This window comes from Nelumbo lutea, chromosome 1 (assembly GCF_056320005.1).
Source record: "Nelumbo lutea isolate HS-2025 chromosome 1, American lotus-T2T, whole genome shotgun sequence".
Classification (NCBI taxonomy): Eukaryota; Viridiplantae; Streptophyta; class Magnoliopsida; order Proteales; family Nelumbonaceae; genus Nelumbo; species Nelumbo lutea.
The window spans coordinates 86,845,762-86,860,964 of NC_142684.1; the positions used below are offsets into that span (position 1 = coordinate 86,845,762).

The 15,203-nt window shown below is 36.3% G+C and overlaps 2 protein-coding genes across 3 annotated transcripts; one reads left to right on the forward strand and one right to left on the reverse strand.

Moving 5' to 3' along the window:
• The first annotated feature begins 2,702 nt into the window (after positions 1–2,702).
• LOC148875908 (non-classical arabinogalactan protein 31-like) lies at positions 2,703–4,344 on the forward strand. Its single transcript, XM_088965693.1, has 2 exons — positions 2,703–3,496; positions 3,773–4,344. Exons 1-2 carry the CDS (start codon positions 3,079–3,081, stop codon positions 4,063–4,065), a joined length of 711 nt encoding a protein of 236 aa, XP_088821819.1. The 5' UTR covers positions 2,703–3,078; the 3' UTR covers positions 4,066–4,344.
• Positions 4,345–5,632: 1,288 nt separating this feature from the next.
• LOC148875909 (dihydroorotase, mitochondrial-like) lies at positions 5,633–14,466 on the reverse strand. 2 transcript variants are annotated; one of them, XM_088965697.1, is made up of 9 exons: positions 13,840–14,466; positions 13,056–13,139; positions 12,054–12,199; positions 11,457–11,638; positions 10,208–10,344; positions 9,218–9,383; positions 8,992–9,108; positions 7,034–7,194; positions 5,633–6,026 (listed from the first exon to the last, which is right to left on the reverse strand). In XM_088965697.1, exons 2-9 carry the CDS (start codon positions 13,083–13,085, stop codon positions 5,829–5,831), a joined length of 1,137 nt encoding a protein of 378 aa, XP_088821823.1. In that variant the 5' UTR covers positions 13,086–13,139; positions 13,840–14,466; the 3' UTR covers positions 5,633–5,828. The 2 variants fall into 2 exon arrangements, with proteins under 2 accessions (XP_088821823.1, XP_088821825.1); XM_088965699.1 differs by lacking the exon at positions 13,056–13,139 and having other exon boundaries at positions 13,840–14,344.
• Positions 14,467–15,203: the final 737 nt, after the last annotated feature.

A 15,203-nucleotide genomic window follows, 5' to 3' on the forward strand; every position in this document is an offset into this window, starting at 1 on the left:
AATGTTAACCCAATTTGCATTCGTAAATCGATCTGAGGCTTTTTTGCACTGTACATATTTGCGTTTGTATCGCAAATAAACGCATCCTAAGAGGTATTTGGTTTGTGCTAGCCGCTGCAAGAGGGCAGACAACAATGGTCTCGCTAGTCGCTAGCTATGAAGAAGAGTATATTTAGCGACTACAGATCGACCAAATAGTACTCCGAAGGAGGCAACTCTGATTCTTTAGAAAACTGATGAGTTTATATCAGAGCAGAGGAATATTGCTTGAAAGCAAAAGCACCGTTCATCTCCAATCCTGCTGCATGCCCATGTGGTCGCTCATTAAAGCTTGAAAAGTGTTAATGGTGCATTGAGCATTGTAGCTGCATGTAGGTTATCTGCACTCTAATGTCTGTCTGTGTTCTATTATTCTAATTACCCAGTATTTCTCGATGGCCGTGTCTTGGACTTGGGTTGATGCCAAAATGCTTTAAGCTCCATCGTATTCGTATTGAACCTGCCGATTTGCGTCATGACTCTCTCTCTCTCTCTCTAGAATAGCTCCGGAGACTCCATGCGGTGGATCGATCCCATGATCCACGCCGTTGAAAATATTTACGTGATCAGATAATAATTTACGGGTAGCTAGCCATGCATGAAGCAAGGAAACAGAGAAAAATTACGGTGGGATTCACATCCACATATCTTATGTCGGGGAAACGACGTAACTGCTTCACTTCTACCAAATAGTAAAGTTACTCAAAGAACACGTGGGAAGAGAGAGAAAGATTTTCATTAAATGATATATAATGAAAATAATTAAAAAATATCTGTATTTTTTTATTTTTTTATTTAAATTGTTATATTTTTTTCTTTTTAATAATTTATATTTTTTAATTAAACCAGATCAGATTAGATTTCAGATATATCTGACATCCTTATAATTAGATTAGATTAAAAAATTAGATCAGATTATATTAAAAAATATCTGACATCCTTATAGTACAAGATTGAACTGGATTATACCATAATTCAAATCCAATTCAATCCGTTTGCATCCCTATTTGTCTGAATCTGAATTCAAATCTGATCCCTTTATAAATTTTGGAGAGAATTACATGGATTCATTCCATCTGATAGTATTTATATTTATGTTTTATCTCATGGTAGTTGGTCTGAATGTCGTGAATTTAGTAAATAGTGGTATGTCCAAGTATCATAAAAGTGATTTTTAATTTAATTAATGGTATACGATACCTAAGGGTGTTAATGACCATTTTTGGATTGGACCCGTTAAGACTAAAATCAATTTGGACGGATTGGATGGATCAACAAGCCATATTGGATTGGACCAATCCGGTCCAAAATATTTATTAGATTAGATTGGACCTGGTCCGTCTATAAAAAATTTATATTAGATTGGGTTGGATTAAGCCAATATTTGGTCCATTAATATAAGATAAGAATATATGTGTCAATGGACCGGATTTGGGTTAAAACCAATCTAGATCAAAATGAATTTGAACAGAATGGATGGTCTAGACATTGAATTGGACCAGTCCAAATTGGTCTAAAACATTCATTAAATTGGATTGGACGTGGTCCATTAATAATGGACTCACATGAAACTGGATCAGATTGGACCAAATCCAGTCCAGCTGACACCCCTAACTATACCAAAGCTATTTTTTATATTATTATATTATTCAATTTGAATATAGGTTTATCCAATTCAAAATAGAAAAAAAAAATGGTCCACAAACCACAATAAAAAATAATAATGAAGTCTATATCAGGGGACCGGTTTGGTGACATTCCATTTTTTATTTAAAGTAGTTTAAAGATTAATTAAAAACTCTACTTTTTTATTAAAAGCGTACGTGTTTCCCTTGATAAAGAAAAAGGGATGTACCCAAATAAACCGTCATATTTATGCAGAATCAGCCAGTGTCATATCACGGGAAAAAAGGGGTTATGTTCTCAATAAAATATGAAAACAAAGAAGGTAAAAATATGTGCTTTTGATTGAAAAATGGTCTATACATAAATATAAGTCCTGATTTGGATTGTAATCCTTAATTTATTTGTAACGTAGAAAGACTAGAGACTTTATAGATGGACTGGGTCGGATTGTGCTTTGTCTCTTTATTAATAGAAAATGAACCTGTTTTATTTAAGGAAATGTGGGCCCAACTCCAAAAATTATCAGGCATGAAGTTTAGAGCCCAAGCTCAAGTCCATGGGTATAAGACTTTGTCCAAAGCTGGTAAAGAATGGGTCGGGCCGGATCGGCCCGTTCTACCCGGCCCATCAATGCGTTTTTTTATTTTTATTTGCTTTTTCTTGAAAGGCCATGAACACGTCTATTTACAAGTTGCAATGGCCAACTCTCTGCATCACTACTTGATACTTAGATTGGATATATCCCAGCTAAAATTGACATCAACATCCGCTTAAAAGTAAGAGCCCAGCCCATACTAGTTAGGCACGGTGACTCAACCTAGCCAGGCACATCTAGGCCCAACTTAGGCTTTTTAACAAATAAAGCCATGGTGATGGGCTCAGGACTCGTTCACCAAAAGCAAAAAAGCAAAAAGCAGTCCTTCATAAACCATAAAGCTGTTGTTTATTGTTTATTAATTTCACATATTTACGTTAAACCAAGCGTGTAAATTAGATTTACCAAAGAAGAAATAAACAAGTGCAGATACCGAAGACATGGGAAACTTCTGCACCACAGGACTCTCTCTGTTGCTAGATGTGAACAACTCCAGCTCCACTCCCCCATGCATGTTAGCCCATCCACCACTTGTCCCTCTCCACAACTGAATAAGGCAATAAGCAACATCAAATTGTTATATTTTACAAATTTCTCTCTTAAATCCCAATCTCGAAGTCTCTTATCACTCTCTGATGCTACAACAATCTCCTGTCTTCCCACCAACCAAAACCCAGATAAACCACCCAGAGATCATCATTTGGCTCAACCAAAACCGCCCAGAATTCCGTCTCTAAGTTGCTATAAATCCCCACTTCCTTCACGACCCATTTCAACGTCTATCATTCTCTTCTCCTTCTCCTTTTTAAGGGAAAAAAATGGGTTTTGTTCAGGTCAAGCTTTTTGTAGCTCTTCAGCTCTCACTTCTTTTGGTGGCCTCTCTTACTGTTTCAGCTGGCCATCAAGTCGATGAAGTGGTTGATGAGATAAAGGTAGCTGCTAACGTTCACGCTCCGGCTCCGGCACCTAAGCCATACTCACACCCACCCCGACATTCACCTAAGCCACGCCCCCACCCACGTCCGGCTCCCAAGGGTCAAGTTCCGACTCCGGCTCCGGCGCCTAAGGCTCACGTCCCACCTCCTGCACCACCTCCAAAAGTGTCTCCTCCGTCGCCGGCTCCTCGTCCTCCGTACGTGCCCCCAAGAACTCTGGTGGCTGTACAAGGAGTTGTTTACTGCAAATCATGCAAGTACCCAGGAGTTGATACGCTTCTGGGTGCTACTCCAATTGCTGGTTAGTCAGATTCCTCCACTTCAATTTGTACTTGGCAACTTCTCTTCACGTGGGTCACCTGATGTCTCACCTCCGGTGCTTCTTCTGGAAAGATTTCCCCTGCTAATTAACAGCCTGACATCCATGCAACTTCACAGTTTGCATTTTGCAATTGAATAGTGTGTCTGTGTACGAGATAGATAGAGAGAGAGATGATATTTTGATTTCCAAAGTAGATTTGTGTTTTGCTTCATGATCTAATGATTAAAGGTATATATGGTTGTTTTGCTTTGGCAGGTGCAACTGTGAAGTTGCAGTGCAATAACACCAAGTCCCCAGTAACTCAACAGGCGACTACAGACAAGAATGGATACTTCTTACTGCAAGCACCGAAGAAGGTGACCACCTACGGAGTTCGCAAGTGTAAGGTGTTCTTGGTCTCATCACCTTTGGCCTCATGCCAACAACCAACCAATCTTCACAAGGGATCAACTGGGGCCGTCTTGAGGTACGAGAAGCCCAAAACCCCGATCTCGTTCGCTCTCTACACCGCCGGGCCTCTTGCCTTCGCTCCCAAGTGCGTCAAGTGATTGCATCAGTGAGAAGTCAGTCACATTGTTAGTCCTCTTTGTTTCAAATATTTGTAGCCATTTTAGGGTTTAGAATTCTTGGGTATGTCCTAGGCAGAACTGCAGAAGAAGTGTGTGAGAGCTTTTTTTTTTTGTTTTTTTATGTAGTGAGTGACTACCTTTTTCTTCTTTGGTGTTTTATGCTTAAGAAATTAGAGAGTCGACTGGCTTTGTGACAATAAATGATATATTTAGTGGTTGTAGAACAATAAAAATTACAGTGTAGACTGTAGACATGAATTCCTGGGTTATTTTCTGATTCTTTCAAACCATTTGGGTGCCACTTTGAATAATTGTGGCTCCACGTGGTGGAACACTTTATTTTAAAAAGAATTTGAAGAAAAAAGAGACAAAGTTGTTTGTGCTTTAGGGAGACAAAATCATGCACATGCAGAGAGAATGAGAAAGGAAATGATGGAAGGAAAGCAGGCCTAAAGAGATCCTTACAAGTTCTTGAATAAATCCATCTTCATCGACACTGGACCACCTGATATATATGGTTTTACTTTAGCCGAGTTTATCAACTAATATATAGACTTAATATTGTGTTTTTCTGAGACAAAAAAATCATTAAAAAGGTTTACTGATCTGATCAAACAATCAAACAAGGAGTTTTTCTTACATGACTCATCATTTTTTTGTCATCTGGAGGTATGACGTGGCTAATTCTACAATATATTTTTTTACCTTTCCTTTTGGCGTCATGGGATAGTAGGAAACAGTCTGCAAAAAAGGAGAAAAAAAAAGTAGAAAGAATATACGTGGCGTGTCGATAAATTAAAGGTAATGGAAACAATCCTTGATGGACCATACGCCTTCAGAAAATCAGATTGATCGGATAAATCCTGTTCCTGTATACTTCCAACCATCCAGTCAGTTGCCCTTTATTAAGGGTAACTAGATTTGGCAGAGAGCATACAGAAAATTATTTTATCAATAGGAATGGTGGGATCACAGTGGCAATTTTGTTGTACTAGGAGTAGAAGCACCCATCAATTAAATGGCCTTATCCGTGCTCAATTCAATGCAACAAAATATTGGTGGTAGGTTGGTAGCCTGTTAATGTTGTTGATTTAACTGAGATGCTTCCATTTTGAACAGAAATGTGACCAGAGCTAAATGATCAACTCAATGGAAAGCGCTCTCGTAAACAAAGTAGGAGAATTAAATCCAAATCCTGATCTGCTCCTTCAATCCAAACCAAACACTGTAGAACAACCGACTGTAAGGAGAATTAAATGCTGGGTGTGGGCTGAAAAGAAGTCTGACACCATGAAGATTACCCACACCAAGAAGCAAGGTAACCGGTAAGTTATTTAACATACGATCCGCATACCTTGCACTCTTTTAAGAAACAAAAAATTTACAACACATGGAATAATGTGAGAGATGGCAGAGCTGCAATTATTCGATTTCTGTCAAACTTTGACAGACGACTAGAGTTAAAGTTGAGTACGACTAGAGTGGACCATCCTTACCTGGGAACCTACACTTGATAAAAGCAAGACCATTTGGCTGCATCACAAAATTAAGCAACAAACCTACATGTATTTCCATAATTAAACATCACAGTATAGGCAATTACACAAATAAATTATAGTTGTATAACTTAAAGAGATAGCTATGTTGGTTTGCTTCAGGAGGTTAGTTTATTTGAGAACCTCCTTAGAATGAATGAATGATGAACAAAGAAGTGAAGAGGATTTTTAATAATATGAGATGGATCAAGCAACAATAGATGGCAACCATTCAAGAGTTTGTCCTGCAAACATGGGAATAATCTCTCCAGATGCAAATGCATAGGATTCAGGCACCTTCCACGGGGTCTTGATCAACTTGATTTTTGATTTGTTCCTTGGAAGACCGTAGAAATCTGGGCCATTAAAGCTCGTAAAAGCCTCTAGTTTGTCAAGCGCGTTAGCCTAAAAACAATAAAATACATAGTTATCAAACAAGGTGGCAAAGAAACAACAATGACGGGAGGAAAAATGATAATCATTTCATTTACATTGTTATGAATGTTATGCTAGTATTTTAAAGTTGACAAGGGTTCCAAAAGCATTAAGGTTTTTAAGAAAGTAAAAGATAGCAATAGTTATCTAGAATATCAAGTAAAAGGGTCATTACCCAATGGCGTTCCAACTATCTGGGGTGTTGGGAGGGTATGGACCTAAGCTTTGGCATTTATTTATGAAAATACTATGGTACAGAAACAGTTTCAGTACTGGCACCGTGAAATGCATCTTGATCAGAAAATGTTGCAGAATGATCTCTTGATGTTGCATCCATGTGGTTGCAAAACCAATGTAGCAACGTTGCATGCTTAGCACGATGCAACTAAGGTTCAAAATTTTCTCACGTATCGGCCCGTATTGGTGGGTCAATGATACGCTAAATAAGGGAGCTTTGGGGGTTTGACCTATTTCAGGGGGTAAACAGGCCTAAAAGACATACCCCTTGACCTATTTTTGTAAAAAACTAAAAAAATGGTGGGTGCAAGGTTCAAAGTACTGATACACCCCTTGCACTGTATCAGGGTGTATAGATACTTTGAAGGTTGGTTGCAACATAAATTGTTCATTATCCAACATTTACTGTTTAAGGTGCATTTCGCGGTACTGGCACTAAAAGAAGTATTTTCATACCATAGAATTGCTTGCATATTTAATCTTGATTAATATGAATGACTAAAAGGAAAGAAAAATATATAAAAACTTGAATCTATGTCCAAAATCACCAAGCATTTAACAAGGTAGAAATGTGCTAAGCACAGGTAACACTCCTTGCATGTCACAGGCATATTTAACATATTACCATGACTAATCATGCTATATCATTTGAGTCATAGTAACAACAATATCCTACAGTAAGTTTAGTCTTTTATCTGGTTCAAAAGAAGCAAAACATTCAACAGTATGAGAGAGGTTACCTCTTCAAATACTTTGGTGTAAAGTGAGAGGGCTACAGGGGCATTGTATATCCCTGCACATCCACAAGGGCATTCTTTTCGTTGTCGCTCATGAGGAGCACTATCAGTTCCAAGAAAAAATCGTTTGCTTCCACTTGTTACTGCTGATACAATTGCCTGTCCTGTATGGAAAGCAAATTAATGGTTTCAATTACAACAGTACCTGATTAAAAGCAAATGCAACTTTACAAGAAAGAAAATTGATTCGGAATAAAATGTAGAACATAAAATCATAAATATCAAAAATGAACAAATACAGTGCTTCTCATGAAGTGCAGTGGTTGAAATCCTAAAAAATTAAGGATAAAAATACCTCAAATACTTCAGAGATAGCCTTCATTTCCAAGAGAGAGAAGTATAATAATTTCCACATAAGACAATAGAGATCTTCAAAGACCGACACATTTTTTATGTTTTGGACAAGCAAACTCTAGAAGCTAATTGTCTGTTGTGATGACCAGAAGGCTTGAGAAAAAAATTTGCACTTGAAGCTTAGCGTGTGATAGAACAACCATTAGGAAACTTCTAAATAAGAAAATTCTGCAGATCCTTCAAGAGAAAGGTCAAAACTAAGATCAACTATGATACCTAATAAACTGAAAACCAGTCAAGAGTATCATAGAAGTGGTAACCAATCAAATGGTATTCATCAAAATTCACAGGGGGGGTGGGGGTTCTGATTGGTCAAGGTTCTGGTATCACATCCTTCTGGCATTATATAAATTGCTGTTAGAATATTCATGTAATTTCACCTCAAATCTCTCCCTCTTGGTAAATGCATTAAATTTCTTCAGAATTTGGTAACAGAAGTATCTTGAACCTGAAGAAGTTGGAGCTTTCAAAAAAGTATGTTTACGATTCTAACAGGAAAATCATATCTACAGCCAATGACATGCATTTGCATTGCCATGCCTGTGTTGGTACCATCCAGCACAACTCTGAGGCTGTGCTGTCTGTGTTCTATGGTTTTACCAAGCCAAATTGCAACCCTATGCCTAGAACATGCTTTTTCCTAGTGCTAATCTAAGTGTGGCACAATTGTCGTCTCAGGCCTAGCTGATTAGGGTATGCTTTAGTTGTTTATATATAATATTACACAGATAAAAAGAAGAAGCATAAGAATATTTGATGGGTAATCTAAGTATTTAATAGCCTGAGGCCTCTCCTCATCATCATCTAGGCCTTGTCCCAACTATATGAGGTTGGCTATATGAATCCTGCTTTACCATTCTGCTCTGTTCAATGCCATATCCATTGCTAAATTATATGCCCTTAAATAATTTCTTACTACTTCAACATTCAACCCATGCCCTTCTTGGTCTATCCCTAGTTCGTCACTTCTTCTAGACCCTTCAACTTGTAAAAGATCACTTCCTCTTATGGGTGCTGCAGATGGTCTTCTTTGCATGCAACCAAACCATCTTAGTCTACTTCCACTTGTTTCATCAACTATTGCATCTACTCCTAGCTTTCTTTGAATGACTTCATTTCTAACCCTGTCCTTTCTAGTTTTTCCACTCATCCGCATTGCTTAAAACTTTTTTTTATAAATATTACTTACAACCATTTTATAGAGTAGCAAGAAGCCCCTGCTCATCATTATTGATATAACACTTACAAAACGTTGGATCTGGCCAAATAAACAAAGAAAAATATGTGAAAAGGTAAAGAGTTGATCAATAAATGAAATGGCTGAATTAACAATACTGAAAAGATATAAAATCCAATTCATCACTCTTACAATAAATATTCATCCAAAATGAGCACAATACTATGATGCAATAAATGAGTGAGGTTTCTCATAGCTATATTGTGTTATTTTAAAAAGAGAATCTCTATGAGCCATATATTGGATCATCATGGAAAAACATGATGCCTTTATGGTAAGCTCTAGAGTGTAGAAAAAAAGTGGAACATACTGTGGATCTCTCTCTTCAATACTGGAAGGCAGTAATTATGTGGCTGTAGTCCTCCTCGAAACAAAGCATTCCTATTGAGAAGGAGATGCTGTGGTGTTACAGTGGCAGCAATATATCCTAATGAAGGAGATTTCAAATATGAATATATAAAATAAAATGGGGCCTTAAGAAGTTAAAAGTAATGAATTAAATGTGTCTGATGAGACATCACAATTAGCAAAGATACCTTCAGTACAAGACTCAACAAACCTCACAGCATCTAGAGTAGTGATATGTTCCATTACAACTTTTAGCTGTGGAAGCTTTTCAACTAGTGGTCTTAAAATGGTATTGATGAAAACCTTTTCACGATCAAATACATCAACTTCTGGATCTGTTACTTCCCCATGAACCTGTGTAATAGTATCATAGAACTGAATTTCAGTGAAATTTTGTAAGCGAACACTACAGTGCTTTATGATACACAACCAACAATGTTTCATCACATGGGAGGCAACTGCCTAAGTCCTAACTCATAATACTAGCAATATAAAGAATATTTGGGCTAGAATGATATTAAAAAAAAAAACAAAAAAAAAAAACCCTTAGATACAATTTCCATCAAGAGGTTAAGGTTCTAACTCATAATGCTCCATCCTCCTGTTACAGAGTAGACAGGGATAATGCAAAAAGCAAAACGCAGATTGACCCTTTTGTGAAAGTCTTATATCTTAACTCATGGTCAAGCACAGAGAAGCTGTAAAATTCATAAGCTTCACGGAATGTAACTGCTAAAACAATTTTCAAGACTCCCTCATAGCTTTTATTTTAGTCTTCTCAGTAAAATAAGGCATGCCTGATTTTTTTTATATGATTACTTTTTCAAAGTATAATACCAAAGACAACATAGTCACTTATTTCAAAATGATCAGAGCTTCATCAAAGGCCTTTACCCAATGCTGGTCCCATCCATCCAAGATCCTGGGAGGGGTAGACTGGATATGGACATATCCTGCAGTTATATAAGTCACCCAACCTTTTATTTTTGGACTTTAAACCTAGGTAATACATCATTAGCCCATCACAGCTTCTAGGAATTTCTTTTAAACAAAAGTTATGCTACACTAAGGTACAACCAAGAAAAATTGATTGGCAATTAACTTCTAATTACATTAACCGGAAAAAAATTCCAAGCATGAAACCGTTATATTGTAGTCAGGTCCATTAGCAGATTTACCAGCAAAGGCATATTATGCTGAACCATCTCCTCAAGAACAGGTAGACACTTCCCAAAAAGATCAGTAACACCATCTTGAGAATTTGTAGTAGCACCAGCAGGGTACAACTTCACAGCAAAAACTATCCCACTCTTTCCTGTCAGACCAGTTGATGTTTGATTAGAACATAGTTTGAGGAAATTGACTCTAGAGTATACATTCACTTCTTTCCCAATGGTGCAGTTCCAGTATATTTACCATATGTGCAGCAAAAACTTTATTGAGAAAATGAAAAGTATATAATTCTATTCAAAAACTTCAGGTGTGCTTACAGAAGATAGTCACAGCAACCATACACTGAGAAACTATGCATCCACACAATTGACTCGTAAACAAAACTGATGAGTCAGGCATTTAACTCAGCAAAACATCTAAAGAAAAACTCTTATGAAAGGGAAAATTGTTGAAGATTCTTGGTGCAGATAACCAATTGAATGTTGTTGCAGTGTATTTCTTAGCATCTCATCCTCTTTTACAGTTTTGTTCTAAAAACTTCTTAACTACCATTCCTTCCACATTGTCCATATAATAGCTGCAAGGATTGTCTTCCAAATTTTCTTCCCCTTCTTACCCAAACTCCCTATGCCATCCTTCCACATAATGGGATTAATGACACCACAAGCTAAAACAAGCATGTTGAAAGTAGAAGAAATTCCCAGCATACAGATAATACTTAAAAGAAATATAATTAAATTTCTCTAGTTTTCTTAATAAACAGTTTATCATTAAAAATCTTTACCTTTTGAGATGCCACATTTATCTGTCAAAAGAAGTGTTTACCTTCATGTTGTTATATACTACAATTGGTATGTGGCTGCCTTGTATCAGAATACTTTTTGGTCCAAGTGGTTGCATATATGCAATTCAGTTCTAGTATTATTTGGTAGCAGTCTTTGCTCATCTTAGAAGGCTTCTTCCATATGTTAACCCTCCAAATGGAGGTCTTGAACAGACAAAAGAACTTAAACCTGAGAATCCCCATGGTTGATTTTTACTTTCAAATGTAACATGGTATCTGAGCAATAAATGCATATCCATTCACTTTTTGTTCACTGTACAATTGAATATAAACCAAACCAGGGATAATAGAAGATATGTTAAATCACACATCGGTAGCTTCTTTCAAATATGCTTATGTAGTTATTTGGAATGTCACATTTTCCAAAGTAGATTTGTTTGTATCAATTGCAAATTGAAAATTAGACTCACTGGCAAGCTTTATCTCATTGGGACTGGTCGTATCTGTTAAATAAAGTGTCATAAGGGGAGTGAAATCACTATCAGCTGGCAATGCCTTCAGTATGGATTCTTGATAAGCCACAGCAGCAGCTGTAGTGGTGATGGGAAGTTTAAGATTTGGCATCACAATTGCTCTTTTGAAATGGCGTGCACTGTATGTAAGAATAAATTATGTCAGATACAATAGAAATTGGGAAAATAAGATGAATTCAAAGAAAAAAAAAGAAAAAGAAACATAAAAAGTTGCCAAATATTATGCAAATGCAAACTCTATGGTACAGGAACATGTTTTGCAGTACTGGTGCCACAAAAACAGTAAAGCACTATAGGCTTTGAATATTACACCCAGTGTTAGCAAGATTTATAGCCTGAATTTAAACCGGTCACAAAGTGCAACTTTTACAGAGCAAATGTGCAATATTTACAGCTCTACAATGCTTCTGTTATACCATAAAACATGTTTCTGCATGTAGAATTGCTCTTGTGCAAAATCATCTTCATAAGATCTTTGCTGCAACTAGTTGGCAAATACGATGAAGAAAAGGAAACGTGTTAAAAGAAAAGGACCTGTTAGGAGCAACCGCTTCAAGAAGAACACCATCACGGAGATGAAGGTGCCAGTCATCAGGCTGTGTTATTGTCAGCTCCATCCTTACTTTTCTGCTTCTTAAAGCGCGGGGCCCTTCAACCTTTTTAAAATAAAAACTTGATGCCTAGAATCCAACAAATATCAAAATTCAGAAAAAATAAATAACAATTCCTATGATTAAGCTTAACAACAAATAAAAGAAACATCATAAAAATCAAATGCAAAACCCTAATTAAACTTTGAAGTCAATACCAAAACTTGCAAAATGGTGAATCCATAACAATGTTTAAAAACGGAGAGTCAGAGACATGAGGCAAGATGCTAGGACCTTTAGATGTGTTGTTTTTACTGTTGTTTCTTTTTCAAGTTATGGTTCCAACCAAACAGATAGCAATGCTTAACTTCCACACTTTAAGGGCCATCATGTTGTCAGTGTGCCATGTTTCTTGAGAACGCAGGCCCTTCATGCCTCTAAACACAAGTTGGTGATTGTAATGGAAATAATACATTACTGATTTGGTCTGCAATGAAGGAAATCAGATTCATGCCTATGAACAGGAAATGTGAGCTGATGTTGCAACAAATGGTCATTAGACCATGTTTTGAGGCCACCATGATCAAACGAAAAAGGAACTTTTGTTCACAATGATAATAGGTGAGATGAATCAAATGCAGTCCCATACTTCTATTAATCAACACAACCAAAATCAGGAAACCTTATTTACATTTTTTTTCTTGTGAATATAGTCCCTAAAGAGCATCACAGATCATCCAATGTTGAGATTTAGTTGACATAAAATAGAAGAAAAAACAAAGTAAAATATTCCTAGACATGGTGCCCTTGACAATGAAACAGATAAGAAAAGTCTTAATTTCTCAAGCCTTGTTACCAAAGTAGTTTTAAAGAAACGAAAACATCCCAAAAATGAGTTGAGCCAAAATAAGAATAAAAATGAATAAATTATGAAGAAAACGCATACCTTGCAAGGAATTGTCAGAGACTTAATCATTCTAGATATTGTTCAGCAATCCAAAGCTTATCTTGAATAAAATGAAGGATTTCTCTGTTCAAAAAGTATACCTTTAGTTGTGAAAATTTTACTCCATGTCTTAAACAAAAACCATTTCCCCTTGAACTCATGTGCTAACCATCCTAAATTCCTAATATAACACATTCTAACTCTAAAATATAAATTGTCATTATTTGATGATATACAATAGTAGAACAAACAGACAAACTATAGCAGTTTCTAGGAAATACTAAACCATAAATGTCTTCTTCCGCATAAAACATTACATGAACCATGAAGCAAATGGGCTCTAAAATATAAATTAGTGCACCTTACTTGGAGCCTCTTTAGTTAATAAAACCCAGATAAGACCTTCACTGATGAAGAAAAACAATGTGATTGATGAATTGATATCACTATTCTACGTGTTTTGATTTTTGAGTGGAGTCATATTCAATGTAGTGAGTGTGATCCTCTCTCAAACAGATGGTACTCGCAAATATAACAACAACAGAACTCTTATCCAGGAATCTCCCTAACCCGAAAGACTGAACACAAAAAGAAAAAACAATAGAAGAATTCACTCCAAGAAATGAGTGATGATGATTCAAGCTTCCCAAAACACACATCATGTTTTTCAAACCATGCACGACGAAATTGGCAATAAATCTATTAAATAGAAAAAAAGAAAAAAAAAAACCTCCATTAACAGGTTGAATGAAAATTACATGGATTCATTAGCACGAAATGGTACCTCAGAAAGGACTAAGCTTCTTCAATGGGAGAAAGAAATCAGGTTCCCAGCAGAAATGTTGGGCCTCCTTCACTCTGCATCAGCTTATCGCTCCGGCCTCCAAGCTCTTTTGTTTAAGTTTGTCGTAATTCCGAGGAAAGGAGAGCACATATAATGGATAAATTTGTAATAATATAAAATTCTTAGGGCTATTGTTGTCCCTCCAGGTCAAATTTTGACGGAAGGTTAGCGGTAATAGTGAAGACGAATCGGTGGCCTAAGCATAACTCTTAAATGTGCAACAACGCTACCGGCGGGAATGGCTGCTCTACCAGCTTCTCAGCTCCGGTGATTCTAAGGATAACGAACAGTTGCGGCATTTTGGTCCCCTCGGTCACTCCACAGCGAGAAGGTCCATTTTACCAGAAGGAATTTTTTCACTCTGTTCCTTTCATAAGAACTCCTTAGTCCTTACATATAAGTATCCGGAGAAAATTATTCGTCGATGTAGTAAATGGTGAATTACAACTCTATGAAGCTGGAAGTCAGTGAATTTAGGGGGGTGAGCAACCGAAGCCGAGCCAATAATCTCGTTAATTGAATCGATCGGTTCGGTATTTCAAAAAATCGAAGGTATCGATTTCGGTTAACCATCCGAACCGATTGATATGCATATATTTGCATATATTTTATGTACATTTGTATATATTATATATTTTATATATTTTAAATTAATAAATATATCATATATAAATATATTTTTATAATATATAATATATTATTTATTATTTAAAATATAATATTTTACATATTATATATATATATATATATATATGTAAATATTAAAAATCAAAAACTGACAAACCAAACCGATTAATCGACTAAACAATCAGCTTCGGTTTGGTTTGGGTTATAGATTTTCTAAGAACCAGTAATTATCGGTTTGATTTCAAAACTAGGCCCATGATTCAGTTAATCCAATCGTGAGCACCTTTAGCACTGATTCACTTGAGTTTGGGTTTGGTTGCAGTGCAAATCTGAACTTGATATAAATTTTGTGTTTGTGTTTGGCATCCATCTGTTTGTAACTAGGATTATTCATTTGTTTGTAACTATCATTTTCACTTTTATTTTATATAAAATTTGTACAGTTTGTCTCATTTGCACTTAATAATAGTGTAAATTTTGCATCTCAATAGCTGATGCAAAATTTATTCCACCTTCCTCCTACCTCAATTCTCTTGATATAAAGTGGCAACTACATCATTTTGCTTTCTACCTCATTCTTAGGCTCCATTTGGAAAAATTGCATATGCCAATTCAATGCATATATGCACTTTGGTTCAATTTTGCTAGTTTTTTGTAAGAATGCATTTATGTCTAGA

Excerpts from the sequence above, each read along its gene's own strand:
- LOC148875909 (XM_088965697.1), bottom strand. The coding sequence starts at position 13,085 with ATGATTAAGTCTCTGACAATTCCTTGCAAG. Across the intron at positions 10,345-11,456 it reads CAATGAGATAAAGCTTGCCA|GAAAGAGTGGGATAGTTTTT; the intron begins GTGAGTCTAATT and ends CTGGTCTGACAG. Across the intron at positions 9,109-9,217 it reads TGTTGAGTCTTGTACTGAAG|GATATATTGCTGCCACTGTA; the intron begins GTATCTTTGCTA and ends CTCCTTCATTAG.
- LOC148875908 (XM_088965693.1), top strand. The coding sequence starts at position 3,079 with ATGGGTTTTGTTCAGGTCAAGCTTTTTGTAGCTCTTCAGCTCTCACTT. Across the intron at positions 3,497-3,772 it reads GGGTGCTACTCCAATTGCTG|GTGCAACTGTGAAGTTGCAG; the intron begins GTTAGTCAGATT and ends TTGCTTTGGCAG.